The sequence below is a fragment of the Echiichthys vipera genome (assembly GCF_963691815.1).
Source record: "Echiichthys vipera genome assembly, chromosome: 16".
NCBI classification, from domain to species: domain Eukaryota; kingdom Metazoa; phylum Chordata; class Actinopteri; order Perciformes; family Trachinidae; genus Echiichthys; species Echiichthys vipera.
The window spans coordinates 18,806,349-18,828,362 of record NC_139841.1 but is presented as its reverse complement, the minus strand read 5'-3'; the positions used below and the strand labels follow the sequence as shown (position 1 = coordinate 18,828,362).

At 38.7% G+C, this 22,014-nt stretch overlaps 1 protein-coding gene across 5 annotated transcripts in view; it reads right to left on the bottom strand.

Annotated features, from left to right (window-relative positions):
* rgs3a (regulator of G protein signaling 3a) overlaps window positions 1-22,014 on the bottom strand; it is a gene marked incomplete at its 5' end in the record, with an annotated part of 139,828 nt that overhangs the window by 43,288 nt on the left and 74,526 nt on the right. For 4 of the 5 annotated variants that reach the window (XM_083929284.1, XM_083929285.1, XM_083929287.1 and 1 more), the window contains one exon: window positions 18,863-18,997. In XM_083929284.1, coding sequence (XP_083785410.1) covers window positions 18,863-18,997 — 135 coding nt within the window. Of the gene's footprint in view, window positions 1-3,954; window positions 4,094-18,862; window positions 18,998-22,014 lie in introns of those variants that run through there. The other variant, XM_083929288.1, reaches the window with a different exon arrangement.

The following is a 22,014-nucleotide window of genomic DNA, read 5'->3' as shown; positions in this document are numbered from 1 at the left end:
TCAACCCCCCCCCCCCTGCTTCTCAATTTCAAGGTGCCATCTTTCATCTTTATCGCTTTCTTTCCCTTTCCTCTTTTCTTTTTCTCCATTTAATTTGCTGTATGCATGGCTGTTTCAAGTACAACATTACATTAAAGAGCATTCCAGTCTACCCCTACTTAGTCTAATATTAATGCTTTGATCATTACTACAAGGACATACTTAGCATCCTGATCATTTTCAAAAGGAAATGTATTTTAACCATGTTTTGTTTTGTCTACATGTATCCCATTTTGACCAAATTTGTAATGGTCAGTTTACCTCACATGGAGGTCTTTCCTAGATTTAAGCAACAAGGATATAATCCCTTAGCAGCTTCCTTGCAATCTTGTCAGTTGTTTTTGATGAGCACTAGGACCCTCTGGTTTAGATTTTCTATGTATGCATGTATGTATCCACTTTGTAAGATATCACCATATGGTATTGGAAAAACTACATGAATTACCTTACACTGACAACAACTTTATCTTCTGTAGGGTTCAAATCCTTTACTAACAGTAAAAGCAGAGATTCTCCATTACAAGTATAAGTAAAAGAACAGAAATATAATTAGCAAAAATGTATCAAAAACAAAATTATGTAGAAGAGTTGCATTATTGCACATTAAATTACTGTATCATTATTATTGATGTAAATAACAAGCAAGTAGCAATTAAATATATACTATTCAATTTTAATAGCTGTCAAATATAATGGAGGGTAAAGTACAATATTTGCCTCTGAAAGGTAATTGAGTTGCAGTATAATTGCCAAATGCCCAGTAACTTTCAACTTAATTTAAATGAATGTCTCAGAAGGTCAAATTTACATTATTTACGCCTCAGGTAAAGAAACCAATTAAATAAGAAGAGAAGCTTAAAAATATTAGAAAGAGGGAATAAGAAGAACACATTAAAGAGAGAAAGAATGATAAAGAAGGTGAAAAGAATACAATAAATACAAGGGCCTTGGTCTCTTCCTGGGTCCAAGAAGCTCAAAGAAATGGTATGTTTCTGTGTAAAATCATTCAGTCATTTGGAGACACATTGTGAACCACATAATTTTCCACTGACTTCTTTTCATACACACATTGCCGAAGTTGTTCATTTATCTTAAGTGAAATCATTTGCTCCAACCCACGTCATAGGATGTTATATAAACTCACGCACACACTTAAACTGTGCACACACTGTTCATTTTCTACAGGTCACATATTACAAAAGACTCACATGCTCTGTCTTATTTGGAAATTATGTATATTGATACGCTTCTCGTGCAGTATGTAATATGTTAATAATAATGATTATAATTTTGACATGTTTTGACATGTACTTTCTAGAACAATCTGTGGTCTGAAGATTTAAGAGCCATTATTGCTTTGTGTAATATCAATAACTTGTTAAGGGACCACACCATATGGATGATCAATCTCTGAATGGCCTCATTACATGCACCACAATGCACTGGCCTCTTTTGCCCTTGATTTCACTGAGACAAGGGATGAGTTGGTAATAGTCTTTTATCAGTCGAACCGCTCCATTATGATCAGGCCGAAAGGGAAGGAGAAAATGGAAAAGGAAGCAAGGGAACAAGCGAAAAAAGGTCTCTAGATCAAAAGAAAACCAGGAGGACAAATAGTCAGGTGAACACGGAGGACACAAAAGTGCATCTTTCTAACTGAATCATGAAATATATAGTATCAACTACTACTACAAGCTTAAGAAAGTAATAAAAACAACTGATGCTTTTGTCCACAACGCAAAGTAAAAAGTAAAACAACATAAGCATCATATAATTAAAGTCATTCCACTCATACATACATATTAATACTGCTATTCATCTATAAGTGCTGGAAGGTAGCAGGGATATTCTGTATGACAGCAACACTAATTGAAGCAGAATAGCTACAATTTATTAGCCTATTTTCATTAATAATTCAGTCTGAACAAGGAGTCCATGCAGTAGTCTTCCTGTTCGTGCCAATACAGTATTGTTGTGGACTGTAAATATCACCAACCAACTGCTGCTTATGCACCCCAATACTTATACACATCTACTTATCTTGTTTTTATATACAAACATAATTTATTTGTTTGCCTACAATGACCATAAAGTGTCTTATGTCTGATGTCTTATGTGTGTATTTACTCTTTAAAATATTAACACTTTGTGCTGCCACTCCTAAAAAATTCTCTCCTTCATTCTCTCAAAGAAACAAGGTACAGTCCATCACAGCGGGAGAGGGGAGAAACGGGATGGGGTTGGGTTTTTTGGGGTGTGTCACATCCAAAGATGTAAAGGCATTATTGATAGAAGCCGAGGGTTCAGAGAGACATTGTCACTGACGTAATTGGCCCTGTGACGCCAGGCAGCTGAAGACAATGTGACCACTGACAGAGACTGGATAAGGCCTTTATAGAAAGAGTCAAGAGAGATGTGTGAGCGAGCGTGTCTCTTCAGTGAGAGAAGATGCATCTATCTTTTGTTTCCTTCGTGTCTAATATGTTGTGTGCTTATGACAGTCAAACAAGGGGTCTACAGCGTGTGATTATAGAGCAGATTGGGGTGCTAGGTAAATTCTATGAAAGTATCAAAATGCTCATTCCACAGAGAAAGGCACACAGCCCATATGTAAAGTGAGGGTCGTCAGGACGATGGTTGTACGGTTGTGATGTCTCATATATGCTATATACATTATACTACAGGTAGAAAGTTTTGCTTCAGTGCTGTTACAGTTATTCCACGACTGTAATGACTGTGCAGAGAAGCTGAGAGCGCAGATGTTGAAGACCAATCAGAGCAGACTGGGCTTTTTCCGGAGAAGGTCTTAAAATTACAGGTGTTATACGGCGTGTTTCAGACAGAGGGTGAATACAGAGGTATATTCAGACAGACTGTATGACAAAAATAATGTTTTTGGAATATTAAAGCATGTAAAGATGTTCTAGTAAAAACCAAAAATACAAGAACGAACCTGAAAATGAGTATTGTATCTCTCCTTTAAAGAAACTTCTCAAACTACATATTCACATTCATTCAAACACATGCTACCATTTGCTCAAACACTGTATTATCGATAATCTCCCTATTAGCGTATCAACAGACACCATCACAAACTACACACCCCTGCATCCAATTCTCTCTCTTTCTCCTTCTAAAACCCATAATTCCCCTAATGAAGAAAAGAGAAAAGCAATTTTCCCCACTGTGCTTCCTGTTGATGCTTTCTCCTCTGGCCCCTCTGTTGGCTCTCTCTATCACGTTCATTTTGGCTCTGACGTGGTTAATGGCTATCTCCCTATACTTTCCCTCAGTCTCCGTTTTTCAACCTATGACTCCCCGGCCATGAGGAGGGCTAAATCATGTCACTGGCAGACAGCCAGAAAAAAAATGAAATAAAAGCACCAAACGGGTGATGTAAACAATCTGTTGTTCAGAAAATGCTGTCCAACATATTACGAGAGCAATTATATTAAAGAGAACTATTAACGCTATGAGTGAAAGAAAGGATAAGTAGATTAAGGGATAGAGTCCAAATAAAACAAGACAGAAAAAAGCCAGAAAGTAAGAAATTGGAAAGAAAACAAAAAAACAACAGGTAGAAAAGGTGAAGTAAAATGAATCAAAACAGTGCACAACACTAACACCCAACTCCTCATATGAGCATGTCATAAAGATACTTCATGATAAATATGCCTTTATTGCTCTCTCCTATCTTTCCTCCCATCTCTTCGTCTCGCTTCTATCTCTGAATGAGTACACCACTCCCTGCCCCCCAGCAGCACAACAATATCAGGAACCCAAACTAACCACATGAATGCTCAAAAAATATTTTTCCTCAAAGCCAAAGAAAACCACCATAAAATAATGTACATGAAACCTCTCCACAAAACAAGATGTTTAATAAGAAATAAAGGGATGGTACATAGACCCTACCTGGAAAGAGGAAGCAGTTCCCGGTTACAATCCACTAAAGATAGATACAGGCACTCCACACATCCCCATTAAAGTGGCCTACTTCCTCTGTCAAACTGTTGTGTGAGTGTTTGTGGCTGGATAGCTGGGCTGGTGTGTGTGATTCTGTCAGTGTGGGCTAGGCCAACTGAACTGTGCAGAGTGAGTGAGAGAGAGAGAGAGAGAGAGAGAGAGAGAGAGAGAGAGAGAGAGAGAGAGAGAGAGAGAGAGAGAGAGAGAGAGAGAGAGAGAGAGAGAAAGAAGGGGGAAGAGAGAAAGAGAGAGAGAGAGAGAGAGAGCGAATGCCCAAGAGGCTAAGAAGGTAGACTCCCAAGCTGCACAAACAAGTGAGAAGGAACGAGGGAGAGGGGAGGAGAGAGAGGGAGGAGATAGCGATAATGAGAAGAGACAAATGAGCACCGAGTTCTCAGAGAGAAGCATATGTGTGCATGTGCTTGGTACGCATGTCCAACTGGTCTCCCTGATTGCAGATATGTGTGTGTCTGTAAATATTGTCTGACATCTGTGTCCATTTGTGCCTGCACAAGCCCCCCCCCCCTTCCACCCCTTTATTTCTTTGTGAAGACATTAAGGCACTACAGTCAGGTCCCACAGGATGCACAAAGCACACAGTGGATACATAACGATGGTAAACACACACACACAAGCATGTGTAGTACATTTATACATGTTTCTGACACACGCAATGCAGCTATACAGCCATAGGGTAAACATTAAGGAGGAACCATGCAATATTGTTCTACCTTAATTAAATTTTTTAAACATTATCTATTTCTAATGGCTTTTTATAAGCAGCCATAAGAGAGTTAATCTGTGTGTTGAAGGTATGCTGAAAAATGTTTGTTACCAAATGCCAATGTGGATTGGATCCCTTGATCCCTCCCACCACGACACAAACTGTTTGAAACAACCCCCTCTGGCAAGAGGCTGCAGCATATCAGGACCAAAACATCATGCTGCAGAAACTGTTTCAGGGGTAGATAAAAGATCAGTAGAAGATGACACCAGGCTGCTACAGTATACAGTAACCACACAGACTTCTACACACAACAGACTGCTCGGGTTATAAAGCAATATTTTGCTTTATTATGAAGGAGGCGTCAATTTACCAGGGCTCATGATTACGCGGAGTCAGGATCTACTTACACTTACCATTCATACCATGCCCAAGTACAAATGGCGGCTAAAGTCTACGGTAGTTTGTTTGACCAGTGTGAGTACAACGGTTCAGTACGGTTGAGAGAGGTGGGCTTTAGTAAAGCACGGATTCGCATGAGCAAGCACACATGTATGAGCACAAGCATGAGCAAGAGCATTGATAGCGGTCCTGAGACTATTTATATGCGACTTTTCCCTGCGACGGATCATTTAAAAAGATGCCGCCAAAGGGTTTCTTGTGTTCTGATGCGGAGAAGTGTTTACTGCAGATTTGGTCAGATAAAAATATCCAAAAGCAAAAAACTTCAAGGGGTGATGACTTATAAGCAAGAAGCATTGAGCCAAGGCCCATATCCTTTCAAGTAATGTGAGTGCAAGCGGGCCTGAGAAGACGGAGGGGGGGACAATCACGCTAAAGCACATCACAGATAATTTGGGCCAAGTGTGAATGTGCCCTCAGTCACACATTTCTCCGTTCTCAGCTGAGATGGACGGCAGGGTAAATGACAGCAAAACACAGTAAAGACTTTCATACTGAACTGGAAACTAGGAAAATCAGGGTCCAGCCCTCCCATATTCATTCAGATATCTTGCCAGAATTTAGCTTGACTCGTTATTTTTCCCACAGAAGCTGGCATGTCATGCATTCCTGATTCCTTGTCTAGTGTCATATGATACGGACATTCTTATTTCACTTAAAAAGGAACCATTCTTATAACAGAGCACACTACAGTCTCTGAAATAAAAAAAGGTTTAAGATGTCAATTTTTACATTCATAAAGCCATTTCTCAATTGCAATAGATCAACAGTGATGATTCCATTGTTTTTTATTGCTGTGGTCTAGGTCAATGTATTATGCATTGTATGACTATATACTGTATGTTTGCACTCTGAAGTTGACTGAGTCATAGCCAGCCACAGTATCCTTGAATTGGATGACATCAATGCACTATTTGTATTCTAACAATGCCTCAATGAGGCAGAGACCAGGAAGGACTCCATGACCCCTGCAAAAGGGCTGGAAAATGTTAGCCCACTTTCAATTAAGGCTGGCTTCTGACTTCAGCATGGCCTCTGTTGTTCCATACAAACATTTATATTTCCAGAGGTTACTAGGAGGAAAACCACCAACAAGACAACCAAACTTCTCAAAGCATTCATGTGTCTTTTACACAAGCAGCTGTAAAATGTGGCTAAGTATAGAATTAAGTTAAAATCTAGAAAAGGAAACCAAAGAATAAGAGAGACTAAGAATGTGACCAAGCTCTACAGACACATTTTAAATATACTAATGATTAAGATACCCAGTCCTAAAGTGCCATTGTTAATGCAGCAGAGATGCAAAAGTTAGTCCTCAGTATCTCAATAAAAATATTCCACAAACATAAATAACAACAAATGTTACACAAAAGGCTATGATACCAATCTCCCCCATTTTCTATCAACCTTCAGCTGTCCTATATAAATAAAGGCATACAAACATCCAAAAAAACCTTAGTCTTAAAAAAATAATAATTACATTTTGATGAACTTATGTACCTGAGCGGTTCATCAAAACATATGTTACTCTTTTTTACCTTTCTTTCACTCTATTATCGCCCTGATAATGCAACTCATAAGAAAGGTTTTTTATCTACTCTGTTACAAGGAACATTTGACAATGAAACACAGGTGACACACACACACACCTGCTGTCTCTGTAGAAGGTTGTTCAGGTCAACGACCATCCATCACTGACAATACCCTTCAAGAGGTAAATATCCAACACAAAACGATTCTGTGTCACGACCACAGCCATGCCCGTCTCTCCCTTGTGCTTTCCCACTCTTCCTGTATCTTCCATGTCCTAATAGTGCTTCTTTGTATCTTCGTCTGTGTTCTGTGCTTGTGTCCACTTACAAATAATCCTGACAAATGTTGTTGTATACAGCAGGTAACAGCTAAATACTAACCGTTACCGTGAGAAAAAAAAACATGAGCTCAAATTGTTTGTCCCAGTTACACTGATTCAAGTTGTAGAGCAGCTCAAAAAATATAGTCTTATTATTAGTTGACTGGTACTTCAAAATGTAATCTATTATATTAATATATTAAATAAATATATACCCTTATTTTATCTAGCAAATGGGAACAAAAACTTTCAACCAATGTCAAAAGAAACATATGAAACAGAAACTGTGCAGCCTGAAATATCTGGTTATATAAAAATGACTGATTAACAGTATTTACAGAACAGTTGGAAGCATACAAATATTGCTACTTACACACACAACCTAAACACAGTCAAAGTAACATACAACATATTTAGATTAATAAGCATGATACTGATCTCAACTAAAGAGGCACCACCATAAGTCCCCCAGAAAGAGCTCTCAGTGTGATCTTCATACCAGCACAAAAGATTATAATACATTACCTTAGACACCGGCATCTGGACGAGTAGTGTTTTAGTGTGTTATTATTGTTGTGTGTCCCAGAGTGCGGCAAAGAATGGCACAGTTCATCCACACATACACACACACTGACAGAGCACATGTGCAGTGCGAATAGAGACAGGCTGCTAATCCAATGGGACCATATGTGATCTTTTTTTTCCTTTTTGTTCCTGTCCGTTTTTCTGGTTGTGTCAATGCTTCTTTTCTCCCTCTCTTGTTCTGTGTCTTGTCTGTATTGTTGCTGCAGTCCCAGCTTCTTCCCCAACGCGCGTGTCAACGTGTGTGCAAAAGAGAGGGGGAAAAAAAAAGGTGGGGGCAAAGAGGGATTCGGTGAAGTAGGGGAAATGAAGACAGATGGAATCAGGAAGAGACGGAGGTGTGAGAGTGAAAGGAGGAATTGTAAAAATGTGGTGTATTAAAAACATAGAGAAAGTGAGGTTATGAAAAGATCAAACGCAACTAACTCTCTGGAGACGAAAGCACTTAGTGTCCTCTCTCTCTCTCTCTCTCTCTCTCTCTCTTTCAATCTCTCTCTCCCTCAATCTCTCTCTCCCTCTATATGCTATTTTTAGAAGTTGCTCCATCGCAAATCAAAGCACTGAATCAAAACCTATCAAAGAGCAGGATGTTAAGGGCCATGTCTTTCACACCTAATAACACACACACACACACACACACACACACCCCTGTCCGTTACAATGTCCATATGTCTGTAGCAGGAGCCATGAGGGGAGCCATGTAAGCTATTCATCGGGCCTTATCTAATCATATCATGTGCTAATAAATAATGGCCTCTTCAGAGAGCTATTTTAATCCTTGTCACTTACACTGTACAGGCCAATCCTGTCTCCCTCACTGTCTATGCCTAAAGGCATTCTCAATGATACATTTCCAGGTTATGCATTAAGTAATGCTTGACATGTCAAAAGTAAAATATCAATTTAAGACAAAATTTCAATGTTTTCAGTGCTTCCAGCACTTTACCCTTTTCTTCTTGTTAATTGGTGGCAGGATGCTTTATAAACCTCACTACTATGAAAAAAGCCCTGTTATTTGCAAATTAAACTATTATCCCAGCTCCATGGCATGCTTAGTGGAGCAAATGTCATCGTTTGGAGCAAAGACTGTGCATAATTAAATTTGACAGTTAATGAATTTCATGCTCGGCTGTACCTTCTTAGGACTGAGTCCATGAGGCTCTTATCTATGCTAGCTCCTGTACTGATGCATAATTGCCTTTATATAACACAGTTATGAATAGTTAAAGGTGAGCTAAAGTAAAGCCAAACACCACTCCATCAAAGGGAAATCATTAATGTTTAAACAGAGACAAGGGAATTAATCCTACACTACAGGACACAATGAATAACATTCATGAGCAGTGAGTCAGTGAGTGTGTAACTGACGGAGAGACAGGGAGAGGTAGAGGGAAACAAAGACAGTAATAAAGACAGAGAGCGACTGAAGGTGGAAGATTGCATAGTGGCACTTGATGGCTGGAATAAATTTAGGAAAGGTAAATAACTATGTCCCTGCTTGAAAAAAAAAAAAGAACAGAGGAAAAACACAAGATGAGGTACTGAAGATTGAGAAAAACACCCAAAATAAAAATTATGCTCTAGAATTACTGACATACTAGATAAATGCATCCACATAGGAGAATTATTATCGGAAAAAATCGCAATATTTTCTGAAAACGAACGCAGGTTTAAGATAGTGGTGTCAATTTATCCTCTGTCACTCGCAATATCAAAATAAGTAAAAAGGTATGTAGCAGTTATTGGTCAACTGTGCTGGATATCAACAAGTCAACACACAGGGAAATTGTGGCGTGGAGAACTGTTTGATCGTGTCAATACTCCAACTCTTTGACACCTCTAACTAAAGAAAAGAGGTGATAGTTATTGTTCACATGTTCGGCTGTTGCTATCTGTTTTGTTTAAAGGGAGCGTTTAGACCCGGAAATCGTAATTTGAAAGGGTGTTGCGTCAGACTTAACAGTCAGATCATAAAATACCACTGGGAAGAAAGAAAGTGAATATTTCACTATAGTCATTTTCACATATAAACTCCCAACAATATCAGGATAATCAGGTCGGGACATTGTCCCAAAATTCAGTTTTACTACATCAAACTACTGTTTGATTTAGGCTGGGGGGAGGGGGGTGCTTTGGTATAACAGGGAATTAGCCAGTTCATAATTTGATAATAAACAACCAAATCTCTTGTGGTTCACTGAATTTGTTATTTGATCATTTTGGCATCGTCCCCTATTGACAGAAGTTTCCGAACCTCGTTTTCTGTCCAGTTAGACATTTTTGTTGCCGTCATTGTGTAAATCACCCTTCTTCTTCATCCTTGGATGTTTGTTTCCGGTATTGCAGAGAACATTCATCAACAAACCTACTCGCTAGCTGTGAATATTCTACACAATAATCAACTTTATTTACACATGGGCTCACTCCGGAGAAACGGACTATGTAGCAGGGAGCTGGTAGACTAAATTATGTTTGATGTCTGATACAAATGATTCAGATATCCCCGTTCTCACATACAGCTCCGTCGGGTAATTTCCAGATAATTTCAGGTTTGCCTTGCATGTGTGAAATATTGCAGCTTGATTCCTCATATCTGCTCCAGTTAGCCCAGTTCTAAACGTGGATGTCACACTTCGAAAAACAAGACATTCCAAATATAGCATGCAGAGGTCTGCGTGTGTGTGTTTTTTGTGCACACACTTGAAGAAAAGAGACGAGCAAAGACAAGACTAATGGAATTCATCCATGTCTAATTAGAGACAATGAAGGTGTGTGTGTGAAAAATGTTAATCACATGACAATGTGCCAGTACAGATGTGGCCCATATTTGACTTTATAATTGTTTTTAGACTGTATGTATAAACAAAGTGGTGATCTTGCAAAAAGGGTGCAAAACAACTTTCACTAGGTTCCTTATGTATGACATATACCATGTAATTTATTTGTATTTATACTGTTTTTACTGTTACACTGTTTCCCCATTTACAATGGGATGACATGCTTCTTTACAGTTTATATATTTTGCTTTTAATGCCTTTTATTTCTTAGTACAGCTGAAGATTGACAGGAAATGTGGATGAAATGCAGAAAGGGACCACAGGCTGTAGTTGAACCCAGGCCGCTGCGGCAAGGACAGCCTCAGTATACAGTAGGGTGCTAGATCATTCTTTTATGCTTTTTGTGCCAAGCAAATTCCCCTAGTGGCAATGACATTTTCATTCATAAAGGTTTCATTCATTCCTTCCTTCATTTAAGCCATGCCAAAACAAATCAAACCCTAATCTTATTCTGATCCAGCACAAATTCACTCCACATTATCCAGTATACACCATTAAGTATACTTCTGTGAATGAGAACACTTGTGTTATTATACTGTTGGATAAAAAGCAACTGTGCTTTTATTATTCTGCTCTGCTTAGAAGAGTTCCTATTTTTAATTCCTTTCCTGTAATTCCTTCAATCAAAAAAAAACTTTATTTTTCCCCGGGGGGCAATTCCTTTTACTTCTCTAAAGGAAAACAGTTTATCCGAAATTAGCTAAAAAGACCAAAACTGTTTTATGTACCAGGCTGTATACATGATTATTTCTTCTGTAAAGTTTGGCATTAAAACATTGGTCTCTTAGAGGATTCACTACCTTTTGGAGCCAGCCTCAAGTGGCCATTTGAGAAACTGCTGTTTCTTGGCTCCTATGCATTTCTCAGCCCGTGAGGTTTCCGCTTGGTTATAACTAATTTTAAATCTAGAACGTATATTTCGAGTGAGACTCCATGCTGAGGAGAACATTCTTAAGAATGACAAGGATGACCCTGATGAAGGCCACAAGCCAAAAACACGTAGATCCTACGATAAAGTTGTTGCTGGAATTTTGACCTCTTTAGAACACACTCTCAAGAAACTTTTGACCATTGAATCGATGACTAAAGCGTAACAGACTGAAACAAACACACAGACACATGGCCCTTCAGAATTTTCATAGACAAAATGGGAAAAAAGAGGAAAAATGAATTATCCAGTTTTCTGATACATTCTTGTCTGAAGCGGAGCCATCAGCTTATTTTCTGTTTGTGATTTGGTGTTGCTGCTTAAGATTCAGTGTGGCCACATAGTGAGATATACTGCTAAAAAGATGCATATTCACTGACACTTCCTGTCTGTCTCAAGCTTCATGTATCATTGACTGATTTAGCCTGAGATGGAGGGAAATGGCAGAAGAGGAAGAGGAGAGACCGAGACCACCACTCTAAATGCACCTCACATTAATTTTCATCTTACATAATCTGTTCACTACAACTTCTATTTCAGTGTTTCCCCTACCATTATATTAGGGGGCGCTGCGTCCCCCCAACGCACCCCCCGCCCCCCCTTGAACATCAAGTTAAGTCATTTAAAGACCCTTTTCCTATAAAACAGCTCTATACCTTGTCCTTTTAGTAAGCAAACTACCGTAAACAGTCTTATGTTAATTATCGTCTTTGCACTACGGCATGTCAATTCTGTCTCTACATGATTGCATGTTTACAATTCTCAGAAAACTCCGACAGCCCTGGAGATTCACTTGTTCCAAGATCGTTTGTTTAATATTTGGGAAGAGGGGAAAAACAAAACTGAAACTTAACGAAGATCCTTCATTATTTTGTTTGAGAAGAGGGTTCACTCCTACAAAAAACAACTAAAACAGAATTAAACAATCTTTCTTTATTTTGTTGTGCTTAAAAACCATAAAGTGATTTTTGATTTAACTTCGGACTGTTTCTGTTGAAGAACATTATTAGGACCTTTTGGACAATTATTTAAAATACATTCTCTGATGCTGAGTGTAGGTCATTGTGCAATACACTGATTTAAACTGAGTCTGATTATTGCCGTATAATTGTGATCCTTCTGTCTGGTGATTTTTAACAGCTTTTAACACTGATTCAGTTATCCATGTGGGGGTTTACCTTTCAATACGAACCTAACCATTAAATTGTCTGATTAAACACTGACTGGCACGCTAATAAAGAACATTCAGGCAATCCACTACAGTGCGTCCGAAACACATTTTCTATTCTACTTTTTATATTGCATTGTGTGTGCTGTTACTGTGTCTAATGCTGCTGCTACACTGTAATTTCACAGCTTAGGATCAATAAAGTATATCTATCTATCTATCTATTTATCTAAATGTATCATGAATTAACAGTTTGACAACTATCAAGAGGGGGACAGTGAGGGAATGAGAGAGGGTCAATGTTGTACTGTGCCACTGCTTCCTCCAACATAAATGCTATATTATAATCACTTCTACAGCTGAAACAGATTCTCATAAATGTGAAATGAGAAATTCAGAGACAGAGAACAGAACAAGCTGCCTCCAAACCTCAACAGACACACTTTGTCATTAACAGAAGCCATCTTTTTTTCACTGTTCATGTTAGCCTATGTTCTCAGAAGATTTATGCAACTTTTACTGCAGACAGTTCCTCTTCTCTTCTGAGTCAGGGAGAGAAGAAGTGTGTGTGTGTGTGTGTGTGTGTGTGTGTGTGTGTATGTGTGTGTGTGTGTGTGTGTGTGTGTGTGTGTGTGTGTGTGTGTGTGTGTGTGTGTGTGTGTGTGTGTGTGTGTGTGTGTGTGTGTGCGTGTGCGTGTGCGTGTGCGTGTGCGTGTGCTTGCAGCTGAACAAATTTATTTTTCCAGCAGCTTAGTGGCTAATGCTGCCCAGACAAGAATGTACAAGAAGCTTTCTAAGGAAAGAGCTCACTAGCTTATAGTGGCTGTAGGGCACCAGACCAGAAGGGTAAGTGTTTGTTGTTTGTTTCCGTACATAAGTACAGAAATAAATAAAAAAGGTTTGAATGTTATATTAATTATAAGTTTATATACTGTATACTGAGCATGTTGGATCGCTGATTTTGGATCCCACAATAAAAACTCCTTGATTCTAATTAAAGCTCCTTGACCCCTTTTTTAAACTTTCCTTCTTTTACTTTGAAGGCCAAAAGCTCTTAGGGTACAGTCACACTAGTCTCTGCAGCTGCAATTCACTTGCAATTATTCCGCAGGTGTATGGGTGGGACTTTGGTACAATAGCTCCACCGCCTGATCACTATTGCGCAAATTCTAACTCCAAATGAGTAAGATGGCAGTGCCCGTATCCGTTATAATTTGGCTTAATTTTTGTACAGTGGGATGAATGGGTGACAAGTCGTCCATGTTTATGTACAGTCTATGCTGTAAACAGTGTATGCGAGCAAAGCTGTGGTTTGTGTTCTGGTAATGTAATCAACAAAACAAGTGATACAATATTCAATATTCTGTTGAGCCTTTAAATCATGATGACCTGCCACTTTACTGTGATATTCTACACTTTAAAAAAAAAAAAAGAAAAGTAGCCCAGCCCTGGTAGATGCCTATGTGTCTTTGTCAAGAATAGTCCTTTGTTATAACACTTGACAGTGTAACATCACCTTGTCCATCTCCAAATCTCATCCCCTTGATTGCCCCCAATCTAAGTCATTAAGACTAAGACTCTGCTGCAAGATATTTCTGCTGCAAGATATTTTTGTTATATATACATATATATATATATATATATAAAACATCACATCAAACTATTCTGTCTTTATTTCTGTCGCGGTGCAGCGCTGACAGAGTAAAACAGGAGAAAGGGAATTATTCAAGTTAAGGTTAGTCATCATAAACATTCACCCCCAAATTATCTGTTTAACATCTGCTGACTTCATGACAAAAAATAGAAACAGACAAATTCCCATCATGCTCCACTCACAGAGGGACTGTAGGATTAGAGAATCTCCCAGTGAAAAGGGCTCATTTCCAGTTTTTTCCTAAAAGGAAGCATTCAAAGCGCCCAGGGACTGGAGGAACTAGGGCAGCTGCTGTCGACAACACGGACGGAGTAACTCCATTTGTTGGAAAAAAACATGAATGAACAAAGTAACATGAGTAGGTAGAATAGGTGTGATTTCTACAGAATGTTTTTTCCCTTTGGAGTGGATTCTGCTCTCTCGGCATACTTGAAGATAACTCTTGAGTAAAGTGCATGCTTCAGCTAAGTTTGGATTTACTCGGCTTTGTGCATGAGAGGACAATTGCAGTTTCTGACACAAGTGAAATGTGTGATTCATTCAGTGGATACATTTCTAAAGCTTCTTTGCTGCAGTTCTCACTCACTGGCAGAGATACACACAGTACATCAAAAATACACCCTATTCAGTAAGTTCTTGTGTTGACTCAGCAGTAACAATAGGGGCAGGAAAGAAGTTATTTAAGCACTACCAAAGGAATATCCCTCCCTGTTGAATTACTGGAACATTCCCTGAGACGTTTTAAGGTGGACTTAATATGCTCATTTGCAGGTTCATACTTGTATTTTGTGTTTCTACATGAACATATTTACATATTCTGTAGTATAGTTGTGACATCACAACCATCCAGAAGGCCGAATGGCTCTCTTCAAGGCACAGTTTCTGAATACAGGCTGTGTGCATTTTCTGTAGAGTCGAACTGCTTTATAATAAAAAAAAAAGACATGAAACCCAATTTTTTACAAGGGTTGTCACCATCTCTAAATGCACAATTTTATTAGACTTTCGATTTTAAGGTCACAGTTGAATTAAAAATGTTTCACCATTGCTTTTAAAAGGCTCTGGTGCATCTGATCTGATACTACAAAGGCATTCTTCTCATATCTTCTGTACTTGACAAAGCTGATTTGCATATAATTAAACACATTTGGAGTTGACTGAATACAGACTATTTGCCTTTAAGGTACTCTGGAGAAATGCAATCAAAAGTGAACTAATTTGTCCAGATGTAAAATGTTATCATTAAGCATGTATTCCTTTGCCTTCAGGACACTGTTCAGATTTCTATTTAATAAGAGATTACAGTAAAAGGTTAAAATGATAGCAAAAAGAAGGTATACAGGCATGCATGCACACTTTTGACGGAACTAAATTCAGTGTTTATGTACAAAAATGAAATGGGTCCACATAAGAATGATGAGGTTGTTTTTGGAAAGACACCATCCACACTGAAACGAATGCACAATGGGAAAACAGCAACATCTGTTAAGTTTAGTTAATTTTATGAGCATGTCATTGTACAACCAAAACAGTATTGTAACTATATTATAGACAATAATCCTATACGACAATTCAATATGAGGTCACAACAATATTCTTTCTTCCGGGTGGCAAAAGCCGAAGCGTTCTCCGATGGCACCACTAGTAAACAAGCCCTTCCGTGTCATTTAACCAGAGTGAATACCTAGAATTACTGGGTGATCTGCACTGAAGTGAAAGTAGAATTTATTTACACACTTCTAAGAATCTACAAGTGAAGTTTCATATTCGAACATGGGCATTTGCATGTCAAATTAGTAAACCACAGTGACCTTGATGAAAGCAGTCAGAACGTTTGTGCGATGCTCAGCCTAAGCCGATCAGGTGGTGGTTTATACTAAAAATGGAAATTAAGAAGTCTTTACAGTATATTTTGGAGCTGTTAAAGCGTGATTTTATTGTGAAGGACTGAAGTATGTTCCTGGATGTTTTTGACAACATTGATGTTAATGTGGACGACCAGCAGCTCCCAGTGTTTATAGTGAGGAGATCAGGGTGTCCGACTGGGGCCGAGAGGAGCACGCGGCTAGTTCACAGGTGTTAGCGTCCTTTTGACCACTCTTGTTAAGACAAATATAAATTAGGCCATTAAAACGATATATGGTTACAAAGATAGGAAGTTAGACTTTAGCTTAAGACCATGAAATTAACTCAAAACATTACACCATCATTTATATTTGTAGGTTAAACGGAAAGTTTGATGGTATTTAGGCAACACCCAAGGCTGCTCCTCCAACAGACAGTCTTGCGGTCTTCTCTGTAGCACTAGGACTTTTGACCATGCCCGCTCGTTTCAACCTCCTCACCCACAGGTTGCGCTGGATAAATTCATTTTTTTCTGAAGTAAATCCATAAAACCCTGTACCTTTTGCTCTATATCAGATGGCTCAACCCCAAACACAACACATTTTCGTTTTTAATTGTGTAACACCGTTTAAAGTAGCCGGCTAGTCAGCTTCAGGTCAGTGGAAGCTGCCCGCGTTCTTAATGTCTGTGCATATGTAAATATGTTTGATGAGTCATCCTGAAAAAGGGGGCATTACATAAATGTATCCAATAAAATATGATTTTGGGCATGATTTAAAGCAGCTTGTTAGCTTGTGGGTTGTAGTAGCTAGCTAAACGATATCATAGAAGGCACAAGTTTAAAATGAGCAGGCAGACTTAGCAGAAGGTTTAATTTTCTTCTCATAGAAGAAAACAGCTTTATAAGCATAATTAGTTACCAGCTACAAAAAGCTTTATCACGTGGGCCAAGGAGATATCCTACAAGGAACACTGCACAACTTAAATACTAATGAAAATTGGAAAAGCAATCAATCAGGGTAGTTTCTTTACCATGTCTATATTGATCTGTACACTGGTTCGGTCAATGGAGTTTGGGTAGATGGCATTGACTTACGTGACTTACGAGCACACTTTCCAAGCGGATTTATTATTGAAAGTATTGAACACTACAGTGTGTGTAAATATGTCCATTCATTCAGTGCCGTGTGCACCTAATTGACATTGATCATGGGAGGAAACAGGCAAGAAAAGCAATTGGGTTGGGGTGGAACGCAACAATATGTGTACACGCATCCCCGTAGGAAAACACTACAGGTGGCGGTAAAATACTGTTGGGAACCTTTTGTATGTTATCTTTGAAACATTACTTAAATGTATAAATCTGTTGAGTTCTTGAATAAAGTTCAACCCAAAGTAGTTAAAATACTAGAGAATATTTAAATACGGGCCAACTTCTTGATCATTTACACTTCTGGGTGATCAGGTCTCATTCTGAATCTTTTCAAATGGGAACACATATACTGTACATAGAAATACATGAATATACACACATGCAGAGATAGAAAGGCATGAAAGACTGTTATCTCGTCCTTTCTCTTTCTCTCTTTCATGTGCTGATGAATTAAACCCCTAATGTACAACAGGTGTGACATCTACACACAAGGCTATTTATCCTTTATAATTACCTTTCAGCTAAACTCAAATTAGGTTGGTTGAGCTGCTTTGAAAGTGATGATGTCACTACCATTCATCAAAAATGAAAGAAGTGAGGAATTAAAAAAAACAAAAAAGCGTTCAAATAATCTGCCTAATTCCACACAATTAAATGCACATTACAGACAAGTCTATATTACACCTTCACAGCTCTCAATACTGTTTAGCATGAATGGATCAATTTGGTCCAAGGTTTCGGCCAATTGGAACTCACTCACACAAAAGCTCAGATAGATATAAGAGAACCTGACAAGACAATGAAAAAAATACAGTATATAGCCTATATATTTGAGTAGATTTTGCTAGGTAATGCTTGAATTGACCAAAGTGGACCAACATCGTCTTGTTCATAGCTCCCCAGCAGCCTCTTAATTATGGCATTTGAGTGAGCCCAGAGCACATCAAGTACAGTGCATCCTTAACATCACCAAACACTGCCATTATGATAAATTACAAACTGTTATAAATACTTCCAAAAAGTATAACATCGGCTAAAAAGCCAGATTTTTTTCCAACAGGGGATGGTAGAGACCAAAGATAGAGCTACAATGATGGTGAATATTGATCATACATTCATCCAAATCTGTTGGATGTGTAAATAATAAATTGTTTGCCACATTAGCACATTTATTTTCAAGGAAAACTTCTTTGAGGAACACCAAGAAAACAAATGGTTCAATCCTCAGGACTCGAGTCTAGTGTGATCTGTTTTTCAAATCATCACAACAAATACAATTCACAAGGCAAAGTTCTGTTAATATACATTAAGTTCAGCAAGAGGAACCTGCTTTGCCAGAAAATAGCCCTCTTGGCATAACTTAACAGAGCCAAGAACAGCTTAAATGCACTCTACTAAATCAGTGCAACTATTCAGATCAAGCCAGATAAAAGGCAGCATTAAACTTGCCCAAAGAAATGTAATAATGGAAAATCATAACCATGGTAATGTGAGTTGCAGTCGCAAGTGTGTATGCTTGGAAGTGTGTGGTGTTCACGGGGTATCTGTGATGGGGACATGCACAAATATATGCATTCCCATGTGTTCATGTGTTGATTGATTCATCTGTGGCCTCAAATAAAAATTGGCAATGATTATCCATCGTGGCATACCTGTTCAAAATGCGGAAAGGACGGCTCCCTCCTGTGAAGCTGGAGCTGTTTGTCAATGTTGTCCTTCAGGCACTGACACACACGGCGCTTCTGGTCTGCTGAATAGGCTTCCAGGCTGAGCAGGCAGTCACACTTCTGGAGACAGAGACAGAGAGAGAGAGTTAGAGAGAGAGAGAGAGAGAGAGAGAGAGAGAGAGAGAGAGAGAGAGAGAGAGAGAGAGAGAGAGAGAGAGAGAGAGAGAGAGGTGAAAATAAAGCAGGCAATTAGGCATCTACTGTCAGAGTGGTGAAGGAGATAGATTGGATAGTGAGAGGGTTCAAAATGGGTGGGACATCAAATGAGACAAATAAGAGGATTACAACTCAACTGTGAATGTAAAAGAATGAATGAAACTCTTTAACCTTAAGACTAGAGCTACGTGTGTGTGTGTGTGGGGGGGGGGGGTGTATGTGTGTGTGTTTGTTTGTGTGTGTCTGTGTGTGTGTGTGTGTGTGTGTGTGTGTGTGTGTGTGTGTGTGTGTGTGTGTGTGTGTGTGTGTGTGTGTGTGTGTGTGTGTGTGTGTGTGTGTGAGAGATGAAAGAGAGCAGTGAGTGCTTTAAAACATAAACTAACAAAAGTGCTCCATTTTAGTACAGTACAGTACAGTATTGGCCGTTTTGTGCTGCTGTGTGTCTGTGTCAGCATGTGTGTGTGTCACTTTCTGCATGCTTCAACTCAGACTTTTCTTTTTGCATATTCAGTTCTCATCTGAACTTTGTTTTCATGACACCACAGACTGTAAAGTGGCACAGCCCTCACTCTGGGTAGCAAAAACGCTAGCATCAGAGAAATTAGATAATGGCTAGTATCCACTTCAGGCATAATTTGATATGCTGACAAAATGATTATGTGACCAATGTCACAGTTGCATTCCTAAAAGAGTACAAATCAATACACCCCTGCTTGGAAATACATGAGAATAAATATTTAATGGGCAGCGGTTATGTTAGAGTTGGCAGAGCTTGGTCAAATAGCTTTTCACACACAAAAGGATATAAATACCTCTCAACTGACTATGCAGGACACCCAGAATCTGTGTTTGATCTCTCTCATGATTAAATCTATAGTTTAATAGTTTAATGACGCCATTTGCTTTTCAGTCATTATCCTAGAGATGCCCTTTTGGCAAAGGACATATCTTACTGTATGAATCTTTTATATAATAAATCCTACTCTGGCTTCTGAGAAGACCTCTTAAGAAGTTTAAGGAGGAGGGTTAAAGGGAGTAAAATGTCTAGGATACGATTATGTTGCGCTAGTTAGTGTTGTTTCGATTATGGAGTTGTTTCTAAGCTCTAGTGTGAAAACAGGGGGAAAAGGTCTGACTTTGCTGATTTAATATCATAAAAAATGAGATTTGCATGTCTTTTTTATTATAAAGCAGGCTGAGATGTTATTTAGATACTGTGAAAGTATCAAAACACTCACTTCAATTTAATTCAATTCACAAGGGTTTATTGGCATGACATTTGAAATGTGTTGCTAAATGTAAATGTAAATGTAAAACTAAACAGTGTCATATAACAAAATAAAATAGATAATAAAAAATTCACAAAGTAACGCACACAGACTTTTTGGCAGTAAGATGTAATTGTAATTTCAGAGCCCTCCATCTTGTCAGGTTCACGGTAACTATGCAAGTGGACCTTTTCGTTTTGTCCTTTTGTAAACTTTATTGACCTCTCCATTTTCGGTCCGTCCCCTATATGTTACCCTCTTAAAACCATACAAACACACATGCTACTTTTACACTTCTGCCCTTATTACAAGCCTGACTCAGAAGTTGAAAGTTTCCTATTTTGGATTACAATGAAACACACCATAAACGGCATTGACCAGCTCCACCGGCAGACCAACCGCAGTCAGCAGCGTCACTAAGATGGTGGCGCATATGCATCTAGCGATCTATCTTTGATAGATAGTGGCCTAAAAGACAATGGCTAATTGAAAATCGGATTATAACTTTAAATGAGCTGTCAGGACTTGAGATGTTGTATTGTGATGTTACAACTATACTATATATATGTAGTGCCATCAAAGTGCCGTTAGAGTCCTTGACCCGCTGCAATGACTATGCGGAGACACAGAGATCGGAGATGTGGAATGGGCTTTTTTGTGAGGGAAGGCTTAAAGGGACCGGATCATTACACAAATTCCAAAAAATACAAGCATTAACCTGGAAATGGGCATGGTATAGGACTTTTAAAATAGTGTCTGTATGACAGACAATTGTTTGCTTATTCCATAAATAATTCCTAATTGATGGCCAAAATTTTAGCTTCATCACATTCTCTTATTCTCGAGACTTCATAACCTGACATATCTTTTACAACAGCATCAAAGCATAATTTGGGCTTCAGTGGAAATATATAATGCACAAAGTATTAACTATCTCCTCATTTCTCCATACACACACAAAGGCTTTATTGGGATGACAATAAAGACTCCAATAGTTCAGTGCACACAGATACAGCACATTTCTGATATGACAATCCATGGATATACATAGAAAACACATGGTTCTCAGAGTCACATTCATCTCATCAGCTCTTCTCATCCACCTTTCCTGGCATACTTAGTTGAAGAATAGTTAATTATTCCGTACTTTTCTGATTAAAGTATAAAATGAAAGGAACCTTTTGTGCTCAAGTACATATTTTTTTGTAGATCTCCGCTTTCCAATTTGATCATTTCCATCTACCTCGCTTGCTCTGCTTCCGGCGGTGTCAGGAAAAAACATTTGTATCTTGACAATTTAAGGCACGAGTCAGGCTATAAATAGGATTTTTCCATTTTGTGCAATTCTTCAGAGATTGACTGGAGTCCTCAGGGCTTTGCTTGATGCCCACTGCCCTGGTCAGTGGTGAATCATGATGCTAGTTCATTTGCCTGTTTCCTGGATGCATGGACTGTTGCATGTAATGTTGTGTTGCCTGCCCTTGAACTATCTGTCTATTTCAATGTCACTCAATGTCTTGTTGAAGATGGGGATGCTGCTGTTGTAGGGTCTAGTTGCAGAGTGTTTGGTGGTTAAAGCCTTGTCAGTGTTAGTGACGCTAATACAGGGTAAAAAGGCATTAAAAGGCTACATTAGCTATGTCAAGACTGTTT